The sequence below is a fragment of the Watersipora subatra genome, chromosome 6 (assembly GCF_963576615.1).
Source record: "Watersipora subatra chromosome 6, tzWatSuba1.1, whole genome shotgun sequence".
In the NCBI taxonomy this organism is placed as follows: domain Eukaryota; kingdom Metazoa; phylum Bryozoa; class Gymnolaemata; order Cheilostomatida; family Watersiporidae; genus Watersipora; species Watersipora subatra.
Window position 1 is genome coordinate 45,692,459 of NC_088713.1, and position 24,591 is coordinate 45,717,049.

At 34.8% G+C, this 24,591-nt stretch overlaps 1 protein-coding gene across 4 annotated transcripts in view; it reads left to right on the top strand.

Annotated features, from left to right (window-relative positions):
- Positions 1–24,591, top strand: part of LOC137398947 (guanine nucleotide exchange factor VAV2-like) — a 76,486-nt gene that overhangs the window by 17,825 nt on the left and 34,070 nt on the right. For 3 of the 4 annotated variants that reach the window (XM_068085109.1, XM_068085112.1, XM_068085111.1), the window contains exons 6-14: positions 578–632; positions 2,602–2,717; positions 3,595–3,789; positions 6,313–6,408; positions 6,986–7,168; positions 8,701–8,792; positions 12,804–12,849; positions 17,026–17,109; positions 22,402–22,514. In XM_068085109.1, the coding sequence (XP_067941210.1) occupies positions 578–632; positions 2,602–2,717; positions 3,595–3,789; positions 6,313–6,408; positions 6,986–7,168; positions 8,701–8,792; positions 12,804–12,849; positions 17,026–17,109; positions 22,402–22,514 (980 nt within the window). The remainder of the gene's footprint in view (positions 1–577; positions 633–2,601; positions 2,718–3,594; positions 3,790–6,312; positions 6,409–6,985; positions 7,169–8,700; positions 8,793–12,803; positions 12,850–17,025; positions 17,110–22,401; positions 22,515–24,591) is intronic. The other variant, XM_068085110.1, reaches the window with a different exon arrangement.

Genomic DNA, 24,591 nt, shown 5'->3' on the forward strand with positions numbered 1-24,591 from the left:
TTAAATAGAGCTTCACGATATGATAGCTTAATTGTTTTATTGACGATTTTGAAGGTAGACAATTGGAAAATCACCATTTAAAGAGATCGTCAATCGGATAAACGATATAATCGCCTTATTGTGATTTATCTCACGCCTGACAATTTTCAGAGTGATCGATTGTGGAACTAAAACGCGCGAACCTTGTCATAAAATTAGCTCGTTCCATGGCCTTCCACACAAGGGCATTCATGAATGCTTCTAATTATCACAAACAGTTTCTTTTTAAGTTTAGATATACAAGAACAAATATTCATAAAAATTCACAAGTTTTTCCGTAATAGTATATCGCGAATCATCTGGTAATTTTTGGAAATCGTGAAGCAGTAGTTTCGAATAGGCAGATCAAGAGAGGCAAGTCCGAAGATGATTTTACCCTAAAATCTAAGTTTAGCTCTGGCATCAGTTGAGGAATAATCATCTGTGAAATACTGACTTGTCTTATTACAGCTAGTTCATGTTGTTGTCAGGGTTGTAATAGTATAGTATATAGTTGGGATATAGTCTAGTTGGTATCATTATGCTCCTTATTTTGCAGGTCGCACGAGGAGTGGACAAAACAAAAACAGATTTTTGTGTGGAAGAAATTTTAGGTGATTATTAAGAAGAAATTCTTAACTGTCTAACTCTATGGGACTATATGACTCTATGTGACTATATGAATCTGGGTGACTAAATGACTTCATATGACTATAGGACTGGGTAACTCTATGACTCTGTGTGATTCTCTGATTCTGGGTTGCTATATGACTCTGTGTTACTATATGATTCTGTATAACTTATATGGCACTGTGTGACCATATGACTCTATGTGACTATATGACTGTGTGACTATATGACTGTGTGACTATATGCCTGTGTGACTATATGAGTCTTTGTGACACCAGTTTAGTTATGGTGACTCTGTCTAACTGCCGGACTGTGTGTAATTATATGACTCGGAGTGACTATTTGACTCAGTGTGACTTTATGATTCTGTGTGACTTTATGATTATGTGGTAAGTTGTGTGACTCTGTGTAATTCTGTCTCATGAGTAAGCATGTCAGTGTTTATACTGAAATCACTCTGTTTGCTGTGTGACTCTACGACTCTGTAATCGATCGAAACTGTGTATTTATTTGATTGTAAGATTTTAATTATAATTTTTATAATGTTTTGCAGCAATGTTGTTAGTAGACTCAGCTTATAATGTGACTAAATGAATGCGCGCGGTTAAATCGGTAATAAAACAGCTTATAAACAGTGTCAGGCTGCCATTGGCTCATTTTTTTACCTAACGAATTTGAGTAACTTTATCTAGTAACCAAAGTTAGCTATAATTAACTTATAAGCTAGTAAATTAACTTACTTTAATAAGGCCATGATAATCTTCAAACACGCTGGTAGTAACCAATAGGATTTTCGCAAGCACTTAAAGCTTGCATATTTCAATTAATGTAATGAGTATGTGCAAAATTATTCAGTAGTATGGCCAATTAAACATGTCGTCTAATAAATAGTACGCCCGTCTGGAGAATAGGAGGTTCCGAGTTCATGTCCTGTGCGAAGCGAATCACTAAAGCTTTATCTTTAGCTTTATTAGCAAAGTGGTTCCTAAAGCTTTATCACTATGAATGCACATATGGCCACCAACAACAAACGCTGATATTTATTTATATAGATTATAAAGGGTTGCTTTTGTGTAGCAATAAAATTTGCGACGGTGTAACTCTGGGTTGGTATAACTGTCTTAGTACGTGCATTGCTGTTGGAAATTATAAGACCGTCTCACATTTTAAGGAACATTTGTTGGTAGTAATAATTTACTGCCATAATTTTGTTAACAACCACTGCAAACTATATATTCCACTAGATGTATAATTCTATCATGATCAACATGGAGTAAGTTTCCAATAAGCTGCAATTGGAAAGTTTTTTTAAAAATTGCTATGCAATTGACAAAATCAAAAGATAGCCTAGTTATCTGTTTATTGTATTCTCAACTAATTAATTTTGTGTTACTATAATTTTAACAGCTTTTGTAATAAGCCCTGAAAAGCGCCATTGGGGGTGTGTAAAGCGTGTGAGTTACCAATAATACCTGCATTGTTTCCACGACGCGCATGATGCAGATTTGGAATTGTGCTGGTGATGAGTTACCATGCAATAAGTGTTTCCAAGGACCTGTGCATGCTGCTGATTAATACGGCACTTTGTTAAAAAAGGTAATGATTTTTATGCCAGCGAGCGTAGTGGCGCATTCTAAACTACTCAAACCGAAATAAGAATGACTAAAGTGTGAAAAAATTTTACAACGGACTAGCTTGCACGGCGGTTTCTCGAGCATCATTCGTGAATACTGTTTCCATCTCTTGCAAGCATGAAACATCGACAAAAAATTCGAATAACAAAACTTGAAAAGTTGCTGCTTCCGTCTAACGAATGACGACAAACTTGCGGAGTTGTCGCGTCATGGAAACATAGTGTTGATAGGTCAGCTTTCGTACCTGATGACAACTAGACAGCGTCTTGCAACCATTTTAGGTTATGTACCTACATTGCTATTAGTAACTTTATTATAGAAACCGAAAAAAACTATGTCCATGCACTACAGATGATCACTGAGAAGTTCATTAGACATCTGGAGTTGACTATTCTTACCAAAGATCTCATACCAACCATATTCACAAACATAGAGGTATGAAATGCTCATCTCATTAGGATTTTGATGAGTCAATTGTTGGCTTGCGTTTATATGAGGGTAACTCTATCCTGTGATTGTTTAATATTGTCACGCCTGTTCAGGTTGTGCCTTTGGTTTTTAATAACTTTGAGCTGTTGTCATTTTAACTCGGCTCAGGTTATCCTTCTTTGTGGTGGCAAGCTGATATATCGGCTTTTAGACAGTGTGTTAGTTTATTCATAATTATTCAGCTTTCACTTCAGATAGACCAATAAGATCTGGTTTCCATGAAAACAATCATGTTGCTAACGAAATAGACCAATAAACAGGGCTCTCACTAGCAGCTCCAGTTTTCTATTGATTTTCAAGCAGAAAGTTCCCCACAGAAAAAGCATGGACGAAATCGCTTACATCTGCAGAAGTTTCTAACATTCTCAGCCATTGAGACTCCAGTAACTCTATATCGACTAACTTTTCTAATGCATGTATTTCATGTGAAAAACTGTAATAGTAACTGGGTATTATGATGACAGTCAAAAGACGACTATCGAGTTTGCTGGCAAAATATTGTTGGTAGAGTTTGTGAAATTTTTGTTGTTTTTTAATGAAGTTAATTTAAGATTTTTATCTATTTCCTACTAAAGTATCTTCTCAACAACCTGTTTTTTAAAATAAGTGGATACCATCATTCTTTCTCGAGTTATCACAAAATTAGTGACGTTATGTCAACATTCATGTAAGAAACAAAACTTGGTCAGAGCTATAAATACGTTTGATAGTGAATGAGTTAAGAATGTGTATCTGTCGGCCCAAGCTATGATGATGTAATTCTATCGTATATATTTTAATTATTATATATTAAATATATAATAATGAGTATATTTTATTGTAGGACATTTACACAATTCATCAAGATATCTATGGCGAGTTAACGAATGCAACTTCTCACCAGGATATCGCCAAGGTATTTATCAAAGCACAAAAACGTCTCGTCATATACGCCGAGTATTGCGCTGGGCTGCCTCGCGCTCAGAACAAGGTGGACGAGGTGATGAAGAAGAGTGATGTCTTCAAACACAGCGTTGCTGTAAGTCTTCCCTTCATTCGTATGGTATGGGTAGTTGAGGGCGTGAAGTTACTGGCAGGCGGGGTTTTAGGTCTCATAAAAATTCACCCTTTGGGTCAGAATTCAAAGGTAAATATTAACTTGCATAAAATGAATTGAAATATTTGAACAAATGTTTGATATTTATAGGTCGGTGTAATGAGCATGTGCACAATTATTCGCTAGTATGGCCAGTTTGACATGTAGTCTAATGGATAAGTACGTCTGTCTGGAGAACAGAAGGTTCTGAGTTCAAGTTCGGATAGTTGTTTCATACCCTAGTACACTTATTTCTTCGTCTCATATCACTTTCGCATTTTCGCGAAGTCATCCTCTCGCGAAAAATTCATGAGCGAAACTAAACTATCGTAACGAACGAACGAAAACGCGGAATTAAATAGCTTTGTTCATTGATAGTCCAAGAAACATATGACAGCAAGCGATCAAATTGCATTATCGACCTCGCCCACACCATTCTACCTGTGGTTCACAATTACAAACTAGTCCCAAATTGAAAAAGATTTTCTTACCGCTGAACCGAACCTGAAGAATCTAATTATGTTTGTTCCACTGCATTTATTTTCACATCATTATATTTTCGCACTCATCAGAGCTGCGAAATTAAGCTGCAGCGAAATTTTGCTCTGTATGCTACTTACGAAACTAAATACTAGCGAAATATAAGTGTCCTAGGGTACTTCCAGCAATCTAATAGAGGGAACATCAGTTTTATGTTACTTATAGATGAGCTTGCACAATGTTTTTGTATATTTAATCAGAAAGTATCAGTTCTTTGCTATTATTTGAGCTGATCTGACTGCCAGGATGTTTTAAGACTAGAATCAACAGAAGTTGATTGTAGTTAAAATTCAGCAATGGTGCAGGTATTAGAGGGTTGGTCTACAATGCTAAAAGTTGATAGTATGAATCTCATATGTTGAATATATTTTTCTCTTGGCCTTCTACTGTGGCTTCAAATAGATGCGGCTCTTATTATAGTAAAGATTAACTCATGAAGCATTTGACATGGTTGCACACGAGAAGTGTAGTTGAGGTCAATCAGGGAGGACATTATTCTTCCCGGTATAGATGTGTAGCCAACTATTCTTTCGGTTAACAAGAAACATGTTATCGGCAATGCATTGGTAACTAGCTTATTTTTTTGTGGTTTGACGCTTAAAACAGGGGTTGAGACCTCCACGGCTGGAGGTCCCAACCCCCTTTTTAAATATGCTGCAAATTTATAAGTTATATAATAATAATTTGTCAAAGTTTACAAATATGTATATTCAAGAATGAGTGACATAAACAAACTATATTGATAATACATGATGAAAGAAAAATTAATATTGTTAAAACAAAAATATTAGCATCGCTTGATCAGCCAGATGCGTTTTGATTGTTGCTTTCGTTTGGAACCATTTCAACTTCTTCTGGCTGTTCAATACTTTCCATATTGTTTTCTGGCCTCAACTCCTTTTCTACACAGATGAGCTAGTCGACATTCGACATCCAAAAAATTTTAGGAAACCAAAACTTTCAGGCGATGCAATTTAAAATATACACTTTTCGCGCAAACAAAGAGAAAACTGCCTGTACTCACAATAATCTTAAAGTTTAAGCTTCAAAATAGGTAGTAGCACAGATTCTATTATGAACACACAAAATGTTTTTCACATACATGTACATTGAAGTATCGAGACCGTGTTAAACAAGGCACTACTGTTAATCCGTTACAGTTGCTAATTATTTCTATGGTGTTGCATTCAGTTTTTAAAAGAACTGGCAAGTCTTGCAGATAGAAAACTGACTTTGATACATCTAGAAGCAACAAATGAATTAATTATTATTGATGTAATCTAGTAATTATTAGTACAATTTTGTGGACACTTTTCTATTGATCTCTCGCTATTATGGGTTCGTCAAGATTAACAAATGACAAAGGGGCAGTCAAATAAAGGACACGTTTAAATAAAGCTGGTGTTCAAATACAGGTTTTACGGTGTATATAGATATATATATCTCAAAATTTGTGCGTGTGTGTATGCGTATATGTGTAGTTCCAGCTATATATATTAAAATCTTGGAATAAATAATCCGTATCGCTGAAGATTTGATTTCGGACCTTCCGATTTGCCAGTCCAACGCCTTACTAATTCAGCCACACAAGCTTGAGAAATTCTTAGGCGATATATGTCAATATATGGGAGCAAATACGCAACGACTTTCCATTACTACACAGGGTGATTGCATAAGGTCACGAGAAGCTGGTAGCTCTTTTTAGTAAGCTTACTCAAATTATCCATCGGCAATGTACCAAGCTAATAGCGAGTGGCAGACAACTCTCATTATCTCTCATTGTTTATAAGTAGATTGTTAATACCCAGGCAACGTCGGGTAGCACAGTTAGTATACGTATATGGATCTATTCAATCTATTAATGCCCTGTTAATCAGCAGAATATTTTACATAAACTGTTCAATATTCATGCTGTGATTGTTTTAGGATTGCGAACAGCAAGCTAATGACGGCAAATTTAGACTGAGAGACCTTCTGGTAGTACCTATGCAGCGAATCATGAAATATGGCCTCCTTCTTCAGGTATGACTAAAGGCTAGTTCACATTGTATCACATATGTCGGTGTTTATCCTACAATCATCGTCGTTTAACGTTGATAGCGTCGTTTACATCGACGATCACTATTTCGGGGATCGTCTCAGATAACATTGTTTATGCTATCACAAACCCATCCGCATTGACATCAGCAAATAGTCCATAACATTCTCGTTTTACAAGGCGGTTACAGAAAGGATAGAAGACTAGTCCCGCAGCAACTGTCATGCCTGAAAATATAGATGAAGTAATCCCTATCTTAGAAGTGGTACACATTGCACAGGCTTTCGTGGTGCTTGGCAAACCATCTTGGAAGTTTGAGATATCCACGTTGTCTCAACGATGCCATCGGTTTATGCTGCGTGTAATCGATGAAAAACCAACGAAACTGCAACCCCAATACTGACAATATAGTTTGAACCTGCCTTAATAGTTAAATCTCAATATCCTGAACCAAAGTGGGCATTCTTTCTTCAACTGCATTTCAAGGTTATTTTTTAGCGTCTCGCCATATTCCACCTTTCCCGCCATGTCTTGGGTTCTTTTACGTTTTTGTTCCTGTAGGAGCTGAGAAAGAATCTAGCAAGGGAAAGTGTGTACAGTAAGACTTCTCAGGAGATGAAGGATATCGAGAAGGCTATAGCTATGATGCAAGATCTCGCTTATTATGTCAATGAGGTCAAGAGGGATAGAGAATCATTGGAAACTATTAGGATGATTGAAGAGAGCATTGAGGATTTATCAATGGTAAGCTGTGACCGTGTCGAGTTTTCAAAGGTTTAGTATATACATGTAGTAGACTCCCTTGCGACGTAAATAATGCGGTCTGCGATCGTTTACGTTATAAGGATTTTATATTATTCGAACCATGTAAATAGCTTAATCCGTTCAAAGATTTTCTAATACTTAGCACTTTATAAGTACTTACAATTTGTTCATACACCGTGTTTACGGTGATTATAAGTCAAGGGGAGTGCAAGCCTTCAATGTCAATTTAAATCGATTTTCCTCAACGTGCTGCAAAGTAAAATTATTATACATGTTCAAAATAAAGTACATGTTTAGAATGTTCTACTGTCAATACTAATGAATAATTGTGCGCATACTTATTACACCAGTTATAATATGCACGCTTAAAGCGCTTGCGAAAATGCTATTAGTTACTACTAGCACACTGCAAGATCATGATTGCATGAGAGATCATGACACGTAATGTAACGTGTACAAGGCGGCTTCACAGCTCATATTATAGTAAAGATTTAGACTTGCTTACGTTACTAGCTCAAGTTACTCCAATTCATTGGGTCAATAATTGCAGCCAATTGCAACAACATTACTTGCCACTGTTTCTAAGCTGTTTTTATTACCCCTGCAACGGCGGGAATTCACTTAGATAATACTTTTTAATTTGTCATATCTTCAAATATCAACATACAAAATTAGTTTCTATTTGATTAGTACATGACAACCATCACATGTTAGAGCAGATGTTCTTGATTTGAACAGATTTTCTCTAATTCATACAAAACAACATAAAAGACTGAGTGCGTTATAGACAAAAAGTTGATTTATAAGATAACAAAAAGGTTTGCATTCTTATTTGTTATTTAAAATGTGTGAACAGAGATGCAGTTATGACAAGGCATAGCTTCAACGGTAGAGGGCGGGAAAGAAATTTGCAATGTAACTTCCTCAGACTAAATATAGTTTAAATTAACTTGACTTTCTCATTTACTTATTATTTCACATTTAATTGTTAGTTATTTTACTTGGATCACCATACTACAGAAGTTTTGAATGTATCGAAAATGAATTGGCATGTCTAAACACATCTTTGCTCAAATTTTACAACGATTGTTAAAAAAAATTTCTATGTTGAACTGATCTTGTGTCGAATTTGAGTTGTATGTTGAACTGAGTTGTATATTGAACTCGAGTTGTATGTTGAACTCGAGTTGTATGTTGAACCGATTGTATGTCGAATTTAAGTTGTATGTTGAACTCGAGTTGTATGTTGAACTCGAGTTGTATGTTGAACTCGAGTTGTATGTTGAACTCGAGTTGTATGTTAAACTCGAGTTGTATGATGATCTTAAGTTGTATTTTAAATTTGAGTTATATGAATAACTTAGTTGTACGTTGAATTTTAGTTGTATGTTGAATTTGAGTTGTACGTTTAGCTTTTGGTATTCGTCAGACGTTAGACATTTGTTATAAATGTTCAAGATTTCACTGCTTTTGAGTATTCGCGCTCTAAACAGATTATTTCTTATTTTCAGCCCTCAGGCACCAAACTCGATGACTATGGCCACCTTCTGAAGGACGGAGAGCTCAAGGTCAAATTTCATGATGATAACCGAGAGCTGAAAAGGTTGGTGCCTTAATGAAATTTACTAAAAACTTGCAGCAAGTTTTTAGTAAATTTTATCGGAAAGTATTGGTATTTTTTTATCATTTGCAATTTTTTTTAATGTTGGAGGTGATCTGACTGAGAAGATGTTTCAAGATTAAAATTGATAAAACTAGATTTTATTAAAACACTCAGATCAGGTGAAAGTGCAATTGTGACGTCTGTTGCAAGGCGGCTTACAGAATAGAAATGCGTAACGCAGCAACTTGAACGTAGTAGCCAATATCAACTATAGCAACGATACCAAACTAGTGATGTTATTTCACACGTTTTTCTCCTGTAAGCTATTAAATCGGGATCAAGTTTTATCGATTTTAATCTTGAAACATCCTGGCAGTCAAATCAACTTAAACATAAAAACAATCACAAGTAATAGAAAAATGTCGATACTTTTTGATAACATCCACTAAAATTTTGTTGAAGTTCATCTTTGGTAAGGACCATCTTTAATAAGGACCATCTTTGGTAAGGACCAACTTTGGTAAGGACCAACTTTGGTAAGGACCATCTTTGGTAAAGACCATCATTGGTAAGGACCATCTTTGGTAAGGACCATCTTTGGTAAGGACCAACTTTGGTAAGGACCAACTTTGGTAAGGACCAACTTTGGTAAGGACCATCTTTGGTAAGGACCATCTTTGGTAAGGACCAACTTTGGTAAGGACCATAGAGTTATCTCCCCCTAGAGTGATAACTGCGCATTCAACAACACGAGCGTTTCCGGTGCCAACAAGGAGCGTTTAGGCCACGCCCCTTTTTTGTGCTAGTCAATCGTAGTGATCGACAGAACAATAACGTCAGCCATGAGAATGATCATGAATTTCCAGATAAGACAGTAATTATTGCTCATATTAAAGAAATGATGATTATAGTTTATTACTCTAACATATGCTTATTATTTAAAGCAATTCAATACCTACATGCATTGCAAAGGCACTGAATAGATGGTGTTAAGTAAGTGAGTTAATGCAATCAGTTACTCCAATGATATACAGCCCCCACACATGAGGGGCTGTATATCATTGGTTATTCATAGTCTCAAAGATAAGATAGATAGTCATACTGGGGTTGTATTACATTGGTGTGATGGGAAGCTATTCGACTGCCATCAACTGAAAGTATTGACATTGTATGGTGATAGAGTGATTCATTGTCACCTCAGTTCACAAACAGCCCTTGCATGTAATATTAGATTTCAATACATATCAATCAAATACATAGACTAGCTTGAAGCAAAAATGTCCACTAGTTAGTGGACACCTTTGCTTGATGTAAGCAAGCAAAAAGTTTGAAAGTTAGACTGGCAAATGTTGTTATATGTTAGATAAATATAAATTATACTTAATTATACTAAATTATAAGTATTTAAAAATAAAATAGCCTTTTTATTACTTTATTTATTAAATAAAGTAATAAAAAAGTAGTTGTGAATTACTTTATTTATTAATTATTAAATTTAAATTAAATTATTATTAAATAAAGTAATAAAAATTAGCTATGATTATAATAATTTTTTATTGTACATGTAATCATAGCTAAACAGATTATATTTAGCATTACTTGCTAATTATTTTACATTTAAACACATTTGCAGTTTCATTTTTCTTCTTAATTCATTTTAACAAAAAACTTCTTTCATGATATGAAGTTTAAAAGTGGTAGTTGTTTGAAAAAGCTTGAAAACATTTACCGTTGTTTTTATTTTCTCTCTTCATTTATTTCAATTACACAAAACACTTTTCATAATATGTAGTTTGAAAGTTAAAGTGGTAAATGTTGTTATATGTTAAATAAAAATAAATTATACTTAATTCTACTAACTATAATTATATAAAAATAAAGTAGACTTTTTTATTACCTTATTTATTAAATAATTTTTCATTGTAATCATAGCTAAACAGATTATATTTAGCCATTACTTGCTAATTATTTTACATTTAAACACATTTACAGTTTTTTTTCCTAATTTATTTCAACAAAACACTTTTTTCATGATATGAAATTTAAAAGTTGTAGTTGTTTAAAAAAGCTTGCAAACCTTTAGAGTTGTTTTCTTTTTCCTCTTAATTCATTTAAACTGCTTAAAAATATTTTCTCATGATATGAAGTTTAAAAGTTAGAATAGTAAATGTTATATAAAAATAAATTTTCTGTCCAAATACTTTTTTATTACTCGGGCAACACCGGGTAGTACAGCTCATAGTTGATGGCAGTTGATTAGCTTCCCATCACACCAATGTAATACAACCCCAGTATGACTATGTATGTTATCTATGAGTAACTGCTTGCATTACCTTCACTTTCACTCACTATCTATTCAGTGCCTTGGCAAGTCATGTAGGTATCAGGGATTACGTGTATGTCACAATTTCCATTTTCATAATTCATTTCCTTATTATTTCCATTTCCATAAAAGTTCCATAATTCATTTCCATATTAATTCTATTTCCATAATTCATTTCAATATTAATTCCATTTCCATAATTCATTTCCATGTTATTTCCATTTCCATATTATTTCCATTTCCATAATTCATTTCCATATTAATTCCATCTCCATAATTCATTTCCATATTATTTCCATTTCCATATTATTTCCATTTCCATAATTCATTTCCATATTAATTCCATTTCCATAATTCATTTCCATATTATTTCCATTTCCATATTATTTCCATTTCCATAATTCATTTCCATATTAATTCCATTTCCCTACTTCAGTTCCATAGTATTTCCATTTCCATATTATTTCCATTTCCATAAAAGTTCCATAATTCATTTCCATATTAATTCCATTTCCATAATTCATTTCCATATTATTTCCATTTCCATAATTCATTTCCATATTATTTCCATTTTCATACCATTTCCATACTTGTAAAATAAAATGTCCATATCCATTTCCCTAAAATTATGGAAATATTTATGTTTATGGAAATGAAAAAGTAAACATTTCCATAATATGTTTAGCAATCCCTGGTAGGTATTGAATTGCTCTAAATAACAAGCATATATTAGAGTAATAAACTATAATCATCATTTCTTTAATATGAGCATTAATTACTATCTCAACTGGAAATTCATGATCCTTGTTTAACCCTTCTCATGGCTGATGTTATTGATCTAGTCAATCACTACGACTGACTAGCACAAAAAAGAGGCGTGGCCTAAACGCTCCTTGTTGGCACCGGAAACGCTCGTGTAGTTATCACTCTAGGGGGAGATAACTCTATGGTAAGGACCAACTTTGGTAAGGACCAATTTTGGTAAGGACCAACTTTGGTAAGGACCATCTTTGGTAAGGACCATCTTTGGTAAGGACCATCTTTGGTAAGGACCAACTTTGGTGAGGACCAACTTTGGTAAGGACCATCTTTGGTAAGGACCATCTTTGGTAAGGACCATCTTTGGTAAGGACCAACTTTGGTAAGGACCATCTTTGGTACGGACCATCTTTGGTAAGGACCAACTTTTTTGTTGCTTCATAAGTCAGTTATTTTCTAACAAAATATTTCAAAAGCCAGCAAGATTACTTGTTGCTCACTTGTGGGCTTCGATCAAACTTTCTTCGGAGAGTGTATTTTCCAAAATTAATTTTAGCTTAATGCGTCGAGGTTTGACTGAATAAGATATCGTCTCTCCATATCTTGAGATAAAGGAAATAAATTGTCATCTGGATTTGGGTTATTTGTGTTTTCATTATTACTATTTATTTTTGGTTATATTAATATAAATAGTATTTTATATTAATAAGTAGTATAAAATATTACTCTCATTTAAAATATTGTTATATATTATTATCTAAGGTTACTTGTGCTTGTCTAGATGCAAAAATACTCTTTGTATTCTTTATGTTACTATTGAGTTAGTATCTTACTGGTTAAATCAATCTTTGACAGTTGGTCTTCCATTTTACCTTGTTCTCACCATTGTCTGATCATACAGTGTATTCATATCTTGTTCTGTTGGACAGGTATATCTTCCTTTTCGACAAGGTGATACTTATGTGCAAGTCTAAGGTGAGTCTCCCGCATTTCTCTTCATGTTTCCTGAACTCTCATCGACTGATTGTCATAATTACTTGTCAGAAGCTCGTTTTAAACCAAAACAACGTTTAAATAGCTCGTCTTTTTTTGCACATCATCCAACTTTGCTATTTGGCAGGAATTTAATAGTTTCATAAACTATTAAGGTCGTGTTCATAAAATTGATTTATGTGTGTAGAGTGTTCCAGAATATCATTAATCTCATTCTTTTTGCTGACATAGATAATTGACACATTCTTTCGGGTAAGAGTCGATCGCTTGTATCACCAGTTACCTTGACTGGAAGCTTACAGTAGCTGTCGCATGTGCTTTCTATTTAATGCAGTATAAATCTTGTCATGTTGTACGATAAACCATTTCAGTTGGAATTAATAGGCCTGCCTTTTCTACTGATTTCTAATACGTACAGCGGTGTGCAAAATAAACTGGACCACTTTGTTGGATACCCAAAATTCTTGACAGTATTATTACTCATTGTGAATTTGATTAATAACCATAAATTATATATTAAATTAATCCTCATTTTGTCCTGACTTCAAATATGTAAAGCAAACAACTGTAATATTAGTTTGTTTAATGATTGTGCCGGATAAATTCTGAATATTTCATTTTTTAATGGTTGAAAATTAAAATTCCATTAAAATTTAAATATGCAAAATTTAGCCTATTTAATCATTCAAAAACATAATTTTACAACTGTTTGCTTTACATATTTGAAATCAGTACAAAATGAGGATTGATTTGACATATAATTTATGGTTGACTAAATTCATAGTGAGTAAAACTGTTGTCAATAACAACTTTGGTTTTCCAACAAAAGGGTTCAGTTTATTTTGCACACCGGTGTAGTTGCGTTTATTTTATCTATTGAAAAATTTGAACGCTGCAAGTGATATATTCTCTGCTCTTTCTCTCTTTGACACACTGCATGAACTAGCTGTCACTTGTTGCTCTAGTCACAGTTTAGACACCGAGTGGAATTACGACTGTTAGCCGAGATAGTCTGTCTTGTTGTGTACAGTTTTATTTTCATTAGCATCATGATTGTAGCCCTAGTTAGCACTGTTGTGGCTTTAGTTTTAATATATGTGTCTCTAGCTAATGGTATATTTTATTTGTGACACTCTGTAAGGACCATGGCTTCTGATAATCTTAGCATAAGAATTTCTCGACGTGTATTTCTCAATTTCTCTACACCCGAAGCGATTTTCAATATACATACATTCACTATGTGAGATACATATTTATTATATGTTATATATAATATTAATATAAACTAATATTAATTATAATAATATTAGCTTTTTTTGTTTACAAATAATCAATGATTATTGTAATTAATTATAATAATATCAATTTATAATATTAATATGTTATAATATATTATTTCTATATATATACACTGAAGATAAATTTCAGTCATTCTATAATTTGTTATATATTCGTAATTATCTTTTATTGGTCAGTTCATAGTCATTTTTATAACGAAAAATGTTTTACCTGTGGTGCCACAAAAAGATAAATAAAAAGCAGCATATTGCATTATGGTGTCATAAACGTTGAAACAATGATTTATACAAGGAAGACTTGAAATTTCTAAGCTTAGGCCTACATCTTGTCTCTTTTGAGAAAATATTAAAAGAATTTGCAATACAATTGTTGAGCGCTTCTTTTAGTATGTAGGAAATAAAATCATCACGGCAGGGCTTTTTAGTACATGAAAATCGAAACATATCAGTGATAAATGAAGGAGTTAAACCATTCAGTATATTGTATCTGACGGTACTAGTAAAATAAGTTAGCATATCCGGTGATGGGAGAACGTTTGTTGTGTTAAACAAAATGTTGGTTGTACAAAAAAGGTGGTATCATTTGTAAATTACACTCAAGTTGAAATGCTGTCTTCTGTAAAATCAAGAACCCATCTACTAGTGACTTTGGACCAAGGTTCAGACATGAATCCCATAAATGAGATGATGATGAATGAATTGAAAGTAAAACTGTCTGTGAAACATATTGAACAGACAGTATAGCTATATACATAGGACACATCCAGTATGGCTATATATGTAGGACAGGCAGTATGGCTATTATATACATAGGACACGCATCGACTTTGGCTATATATGTAGGACAGGCGTCGACTATCGCTATATACTAGTGCTGGGCACGGCTAATAAAACTCGTTGAACTCGGTGCGTATATCTTCTCTCGAGTATCGGGTAATAGAAGTGTTGAGCATTCAGGTTTTGACTTGCGAGTTCGGGTTTTGGTACACGAATCCGTCGAGTAGAATGAACAAATGCTCAGTCTATTGCGCTCTAAGCACTGTTTAACAACCCGCCTGTTAACCCTGCGAGCACGAATATCGGTCGATAGAAAATATTAAAAAATAAATAAATTGAATAGAATTATAATTACATTGTTGATTTTAATATATGTCTGATGTTTGGAACTTTTAGACATAAAAACCGTATCAACAAACTTTATACCCGAAAAAAATGTTGGCCAAGAAGTACTAGTGCCAAGCGCTACCAGCTTCCCGATACTCGATTGGAAGAAGGCGAGTCTAAACTCGTTGGCCAAGAAGTACTCGTGCCCAGCACTACTATATACATACATAGGCCCATATCAGTTAGCGGCAACAAATGAAGTAGAGGTTTGGAGTCTAGGGGTTTGGAAGGCTGTGATATGCGGAGTTAATTATTGAAACATTTAAAATATATTTCTACTGGTTCAGAAGTAACTGTTTTAGTGTAGAAACGAAAACTATGAAAGAGCAATGAAGCCTATAATACGCATTAGCATAGCTAGTCATGGCGTTGGGCTTGTCGTTATCCTGTAATCAAGATCAGTTTTTATGAGTAATTAGGTTTTATTCACTTGTAAAAGATGTAATTTAAGTTTTTTCTTGAAACTGGCCACTTTTATGTTTTTATCGCATAAAAAATGTTGTTTTTTATACGATAAAAAAATTGTTACTAGCATTAGACTCTGGTTTTCTCTAAAAAAGAAACAAGCTATCCTTGTTGGTTAGTGTGTTGACAGTTGCTTTTGAAAAAAACTAAGGCTCTCAGTTGAAAACAAATAAAATGGAATCACACTCGCATACAATTGGTGTTTACTGCTTCAGCTAGTCACTGTTGTATATCTTACTATTCTGATCAAGACAGCCAATGCATTGTTGTTAGTAAAGTCATATCATATATTCCTTTTCCTGTAATGCGAGGGGATCTGTCTGGCAGTGGTGCAAGTTGTCATAGGTTAATAGATTGTGTTACAATACAAGTGATATGAAAATCCTTTTTTAATACACCGAGTCGAGTTGTTTTTCCATGACAAAGCTTGCGCGCAATGTTGTGAAAGATCTATCTTGTAAAGGTGTAAACTGGTATGGTTTAACAGATGGTATAGCAATACAAGTGATACGAAAATCCTTATTCACTAAACGGAGTTGTTTCTCATGAAAAAGCTTATGGTACAACAATTCAAGGAATCTGTCTCGCAATGGTGCAAGTGGGCGTGGTTTAACAGATGGTATAGCAATACAAGTGATACGAAAATCCTTTTTCAATATACAGAGTTGTCTTCTTGTGGAAACATTTGCATACAGCATCTAATATCTATCTCTCAATCTCCCCTTGCATTTCTAGAGAGAATACCATTCGTAATTTTCTGCCTCTGTTTTGCAGTTTGGGGAGTTGCCACACATTTACATCACGCACTCAAACAGTGTCATATCTTAAAATTTGGATTTCGATCCGTAAATGCCTCCTTGTCAAGACTAATTATGTTTTTCAAGTGTCTAAGGTTTGCGGGTTGATGGTTAGAAGTTGTACGCTTCGTTGAGTTGTAACATTTGCATCTATGAAAATGGAGAAAATATATGCATCCGGCTTAAGTAGATATTTGTAGGCCTTGTATGGTTTGTATTGTGCGGAATTAGGTCGAAGAATCGGCAAAGAGTAGGTTTGTGGAGTTAATCAATCTACATACAAGATCGTAATGCACTGGATGTTTGACATTTTCCATTCATTATCTTCTTGTTTCGTATACTGTCAGTTGAGCTATTATCTATACTCCTTCTCTGCCTTCAATATTTATCAAACATTCTAATGTTATTGAATGGATTGGTGGTTTCCATTTCAGGGTGAAACATACTCATACAAGAATGCTCTTGTTTTACATGATTATAAACTCGAGGACATCCCGGGTGGACCCATTAAGGTATTGGTAAGCATATTTTGTGATTGATCCTTCTCCATGCAATAACCAGCATATGCCGCTCCTTTGGAGCACCTGCTCTATGCTGCCTGTCTCTCTGACTGCTGCCGCTCTGCTGAGCAAGCTTGCCACTTACGCGTGGATATAGTGAGGTAACATTTGATCTATCTTTTACCTTGAATCCACCTGTTTGCATGGGTGTTGGTATGTCTCATCCCATTTAGTTACCCTGGAATGGCTTGCTTTATGTGTATGCACTTTTGCTGCGAAGAGATATTTACTGATCCATCTATGCCATTTCTCTATTCTAGCTTTAATCCGTGTTCAGAAGCTCATGTGTGGACATACATGTAGACATGTCTACATGTATGTCCACACATGAGCTTCTGAACACGGATTAAAGCTAGAATGTCCACATGTATGTAGACATGTCCACATACATGTGGACATACATGGACGTACGGTGTGACAATTTTTTATGACAGCCAAATCATTAAATCTTTTAGCTTTTGTCCATATTAAATGTCTTTAAAGTTGTGTTCTCTTATATTAGTTTTGTTATTCAGTTGACCCTCCTATAATATAAACCTGATTTTAAGTAAATTCCACTGAGTAAAGAATTTATGCAAAGTTTTTGCTTCAAATTATGTAGGAAATTCCGTAAAACACGCCATCATGTCATTATGTTCTTAAATTTGATCTGAATAATATTCTGCTGTGTAGAAAAGATATCGATTTAAATTGGCATTGAGGGTGTGTATGCTTCCCTTAAGCTTGGTTCCCATATCGATTGCGAGACTCCGGCTGTAATATTGCGCAGCAAAATGCTGACTACGCTAAGCTCGGTAGTTCATGTTCACATAAAGCTGCATCGCTTTATGAAACTTTATCGCTGTAAAGCTTTATCGCTTTACATAAAGCTGCATCGCTAACGGCATAAAAATGTTTGCTCGCCATGCCGCTTCAATAATGCTGACCTTCACCTGTACAGCGCATTTTGGTAAGGTTATGCCTTTGGCTCTTCACAAAATTTGAACAGCGCTAAACTCTTTCGTTGCCGCCCGCAACTACCAGCGGTAGCCGACGCGTAGGTTTCCATTTCACCGCTAATAGCCTGCGGTGCTGTCGCCGGTGCTTTGCTATGTATATGGGAACCAGGCTTTAGAGCAGAGTTCTTTCAATCATGGAACCTAAAGCAACTGTTAGCGACAAGAAAAAAAGAAAACGTTAAAGGAAAACAAACCAACAGTACTATCGTACTTTTCGGACTATAAATCGACCACTCTATATGCCGCATCTGCTTTATTTCCCAAAAAAATGACAATAAATTGGCCGCACCTTTGTAAAGGTCGCAGAACTCAGGACGGTGCTTTTTAACGTGGCAGCAACTTTGCTGTTTAAAACGGAACAGTGTCTAACGACACTGTTTCGTATTAACCGACGCTTTTTAACCTAGTGCTAAACGGAACAGTACCGTTAGGCATTGTTTCGTTGTTTTTTTTCACCGCTAGAGGCGCACTAACCGGCGAATCTGGTTAATGCGCCTTAGCAGTCAAAGGAAAAGCCACATAATAGCCGTACCCTTATATAAGCCGCATGGCTCAAATCATCAGAAAAAAGTAGCGGCTAATAGTTCGAAAAGTACGGTAGTAATAAAATAAAGCAGTCAAGTATTCCTTTTGAAGGGCCAAAGAGGCGTGTTGGGAAGATCTTGGGACAGACTAACCGATTTACACATATTTTACGCTTCGTACAACATTAAATGCTTATAGCGTGAATGTTCTTGGAACATATTAAGCATGGTTCCCATATCAGCTGCGAGGCCCGGCGCTTTTCTCACGCAGCAAAATGCTTGCGGCGCTAATGTTCACATAAAGCTGCATCGTTGATGATCGCATTAAAATGGCCACTCGCTATTCCGTTTTGAAAGTGCTGACCTTCACCTGTACAGTGCATTTCAGGAAGGCTTGGCCTGCGGCTCTTGCGATAGTTGAACACTGCTGAATTTTTGTGTTGGCTGCCGGCAATTACCAGTAGTACCCGATATTCACTGACGATAGCTCTTTGATCCTGCCAGGGATGCTTGTTGCGTATATAGGAACCAGGCTTCTTACGTTATCGGGGCGACTATTGTATATATTCTCAACGTGATTGAGGGTTATACAGTTTTTTATTCTGCCAGTAATATTCACATTGTCCATTTACAAATATGTTTACCAACTAATCGTATGGTTAGTGGTGACTACATTCCATAGAGTGGTCTATATTGTACCTTCTCAGCTGTAAATACGTGTAACATATTATCTGTAATATAATTCAGTTGTTAGCTTTACCTGTAGTCTCTGTATCTAAGGATAAACTTACACAAAATTTTACTGGATTTTAATAGAAAGTATCGGTATTTTTCTATCATTTGCATTTTTGAAATTTGAAATGATCGACTGCCAGGATGTTTCAAGTTTAAAATCGATAAAACTTAATGTTAAAACACTCAGAAATTTTTTTTGAAATAATGTCACTAGTTGTTATCGTTGCTATGGTTGATATCGACTATTTGCATTCAACTCACTATATCGCCATTTAATTTGGAACGTTACGCTTCTTTATTTTGTCGGTCTTTTTGCAACGATGTCATAATCACACTTTTGTTTGATCTAAGCTTAACCGCAATCAAGTTTTGTCGATTTTAATCTAGAAACATCCTGGCAGTCAAATCGCCTCAAACAACAAACAATCGCAATATGATAGAGGAATGCCGATGCTTTCTGATAAAATCTACTAAAATCTTATGTAAGTTGGTCTTCAACTAAATAATTTTGATTACTTTAAATATTGAAATGGAAAAAGGTGACACACATGTTCTTGTTGAAATGAAAATCTCCTGGAATCTCCATTTCATCTCACGACGATTGCTATCATTATCCTTTGTGCTGCTCAAATTTTATACACTTTCCCATAGTGATAATTTGCTTACACATCCTTTGCTGTCTCGCGGCTCTTCTGATTCACTTGGCCATCATCAAGTCTTGAGTTATTGATTATTAGATTATTAGCCGCCCACAATTACAGCTCCGCAATATTTGAGTCACTGTTTATTTGGCACTAAGGATTCATGCTCTCCTTAATAACTTTTTGTGACATCTAAATCTACATAAAGGTTTTTGTCATGTCTGGTCGTAAGTGTGGCTGTTTGTGTTAACAATATATGTTGAGAAAAATACATTACACATTAATGTAAAACTGCGAAATACCTGTGCATTCATTGAAATAATTTTTAGAATTAAAACTATTGAAATTTCAGATTATTAGTCTGCATTATTGTAAAATTGAAAAATACTCATATGTACATGGAAATAAATTTTAAAATTGAAACTTTGGAAATTTAAGGTTTAACTATTTCCATTATTGTAAAACCGCCAAATACTGGAGCGTAAATTAAAATAATTTTCAAATTAAAAAAATTAAATTAAAATTTAATCTGTTAAAAGCGTAAATTATTAATCTGATAAACAACGAAAACAAACTGAATTTAAAGGTATTAAACAAACAAAACCAATTTCGATATTTTTAACGGGGAGGGTTGGGTTGCATTAAATATTTACTATAAGTTCCTTTATCCATCCATACAACATTTCACCTTATGCTCCCAACACCAAAACGAACTAATGCCGCATGGCGGGTTCCACTTTATATACTTGTAAAGCCTGAGCTTGTAATGTATAAATACTCAAAACATTTGAGTATTTATTTAAAGAACTATTTAAAAACTATTTAAAGAACTGTCACAAAATTTTAGTTGATTTTATCAGAATGTATCGGTATTTTTCTATCATTTCCAATCGTTTTTGATGTTTGAGATGGCCTGACTGCCAGGATGTTTCAAGATTAAAATTGGCAAAACTTAATCACAGTTAAAAATGCACAGATTCTTGCCAAGTGCGATTATGACTTCTATAGTTGCAAGGAAACAGAAAGAATAGAGACGCGTAACACTCCAGCTTGAATGCAACAGGTGATATGATTCATATAAACAACAACTAGAGATGTGATTTTCTGCCCATTTTGTTTCTCAATGTTTTAACCGCAATGAAGTTTTGTCGATTTCAATTTTGAAAATCTTGGCAATCAGATCACCTCAAACATCAAAAATCAAATCATAGACAGATACCAACACTTTCTGATAAATGTACTAAATATTTTTATAAGTTAACAAAAACTTTTTTTTTTTAACTTGTAAAAAAAATTATTATTTTTTTATCAGTTTAAAAAATAATTTTTCATGTTTTATATATTACAAGATAAGATTTTTGTAAGTATATTAAGTGGACCCTGCCATATGACATTAGTTCGTTCTGGTCTGGTGTTGGAATGGTAAGGCAAAAATGTTGTACGGAGGGGTGAGAGACCTATAGTAATTATCTAATTGCGACCTCCCTGATGAAAGCATCAAAGTTTTATATAGGTACCGTACATATTAGAATCAGTAGCAACATAGTATAGTAGCCCTAGTAACTATAGTAACCTATTCAGTGGCTATGATCTGCAAGAAAATGTAACTTTACTATGTTCGGTTGTACCGTATGGAGTTCTCACCTTTGCGACAAATGTAGTGGCTAACCGGGGTGTTAGAGATTTGGCCTGCAACGTGTTCAGTGCACTAGATTTTTGTGATGCTACGTAACATAACATAAACCTTAAATGAATTTAGCTTATTAAACACAACTGCACTCAAAGCTAAGTTTTAATCTTTTACTACACTTAATTATAATTTTGTCTTTGTCTCAATTGTTTATTACCCCTTTCCAGCTTGGCACTTTTTGCAACGCTTCCACTGTAATTCTTAGCCGACCTTATTAAAACTTTTTTCAAAGAAACTCGACAAGAAAATTGAGCGATTCTGTTCAAATTTGAATTTTGGAGAGACACTGTTGTTGATGCCGTATGTTAGGCGAAATTTTGTAAGAAGGGATCAAAAAAACTGCTTGTTCCACATTGTTAGACGAAAAAAACCATAATACAGAGATGCCGTAACCGGGAGGTCCATTGGGTATAGATTTTGGCTATGGTGAATCTGTAGTCATTTTTTGTCGGAAAACCTTTTTACTGCACGGTTAGCAGTTTTCTTCTCTTTGATTATTCATAAGGCTCTGTATAGCGCCATAAATGTTATCGTGGTGGCGTGTCAACAGCTTATCTGTAGCTGTTTTTTCGTCACACGTTTTTGAACCACTTCTTAGTCAATAATGCATTATGGGAAGGTTGATAAGAAAGGGCATGTAATGATTATTCGCGACATTTTAGGTGTGGAGACATTCATTTGTGCTCGTCAAGAAGGAGAACAAAACTGCCATTACATTCTTCGCCAAGAGTGAGGATATGAAGCGAAAGTGGATGGAATCCATAGAGTTAGCAATGTGAGTTTTCATAGATGCGCGTTTGTGCTTGTAGTCAACATCCATATTCCTGATTCAATTTTTTGGCAATTGCATATAAGAGCAGCCCTGGCCTAGAAATCTGGAACAAATGATAATGCATATAGTGATTACACATCATGATCTCTGACCTGCAAACAACAGGTTAGGGTTCAGTTCCCCAAAATGCCACAAGTGGTGACAGTAATGGCATCCAACCTTAAATTGATCTCCGCAACTGGGTGTGTCTGCAGTCATTGAGGTTTTCTTACCACTAGAATCACATTTACTATGTTTCCATGACTCACACAATTCACATGATTCACATAAATCGAATGATTCGCAAGTTCAGTTACTTTGCAATTGAGCTTCAATGAACACCTGCCGATGCGGATTTAACACCAGTACTTGACCCCATAGCTCAAGTATTAACCTAAATAATGACTCTAAAAATAGCTACTCAGCCTTGTCACGCTAATCTTAGCAGCGATCCAATCCGAACGTTGGCGCATTGAGACTGCTGAAATCGAAATAAAAACGACCGAAGCGTGAAAATGTTTTTAATGTAATAGCCATCGACATTCTAATGCACATTAATCGCAAGTGCCGTTTCCATGATTCGCAAGCACGATGGATTCGATAAAGTTTTGCAAATTGTAAAACTCGCTTAGCTTGCGGATTTATGCCGTTTCCATGACGCCAATAATTTGTTGATTGGCTCAAATTTGTGAATTATGCGCGTCATGAAAAGGCAGTGACATATCCAGATCACGGGGCTATTCATTGTTCAACGATGCTCTTAAAAAATAAAGACTATCGTACTCAATCTTTGAGAGATTCCTAACAATTGTCTATACACTTACCCTTTATTCAAATAGTTTGGTATGAAAATTAGTGTCTTATTTATATTCTCAGCATGTTTTGTTTTACATAAACAATATTGGGAGTTGCCTTTAGTCTGAATGTAATTTATGCAGTGCTTCACTGTCATACCTCTATTGACTCACTACCAGAGTCAACAGAAAATTCATTGCCGTCGATCAAGTTTGAAGTTGCCATGGCGTTTTCCGGTTTTGTCAACATAGTTTAGTATTTTGATTATATTATTATTAAGTTGCTGAGCGTATCATTAGACTAAGTTGTGATGTTTTCCGATTAGCTGGATTTTATCTTACATTAATCAAAAATTTCCGTTTATTCTTTGGAAATGACAATACTTCGAACGGGTAAAGTTATAAGTGAAAGGCGAGAAAACCCGTGTTGGTAGACTAGCGACGATCAAAATAAGCGAGTATACTTGGGATGGTTGCAAAAGAGTTGAGACCTTCCTTGCTGACTTAATGACAAAATGAATAACATATATTATCGATGCTGTAAGTTTGAAATTTTTACATTAACCTTCAAACCTGTTTATGAACAACAACTAGGCCAATGGAAACATGTCATTACAAAAACAAGAATACTTTGCAAATTTATATTATTTTATTTACATTAATTTATAATATTTTATTTATTTTATTCTGATTGTTTAACGTTTTATTTTAACACTCGAGCTCAATTGGTTCGAAAGTGACATTCCAAAGACAGACAAGGGTGATGCTTCTAAAAACTTACATATTCAACTTTTCTATTAGCTAGTTTTTCTTGACAATCAGGTTGGTCAAAACATCGCGAATAGTGCGGGAATTCTGTTTAACTTTCATCTATAGCCTTTACAATGTACATTTATGAAAAGCTTTGATGTGGGTATTGCATAGGAGAGCCTAGCGACTTTCAGTGCTAGACCTGGAAACAAAGAGTTTGTCACAAAGTGGTGATGCAATGTGACAGGTTCGAGATATCTGGTGTTGTGATTGTATCCTGATGTCTGCACAAGGCTAAGAGTTGAGACGTCCGGGTGTAATATTGCGGCTAACTATGTATAAGTAACATAGTATCTATATAATAATATGCCGAGGATTGCTGTGAGACTATAAAATAATCCTTTATTGCTGACTTGTAGACATGTACAATGTAAACTGAATTCTTGTGAACTGCTGCAGTCAGGCTATTTATACCTCCTTACAATTATTCTAGAAAC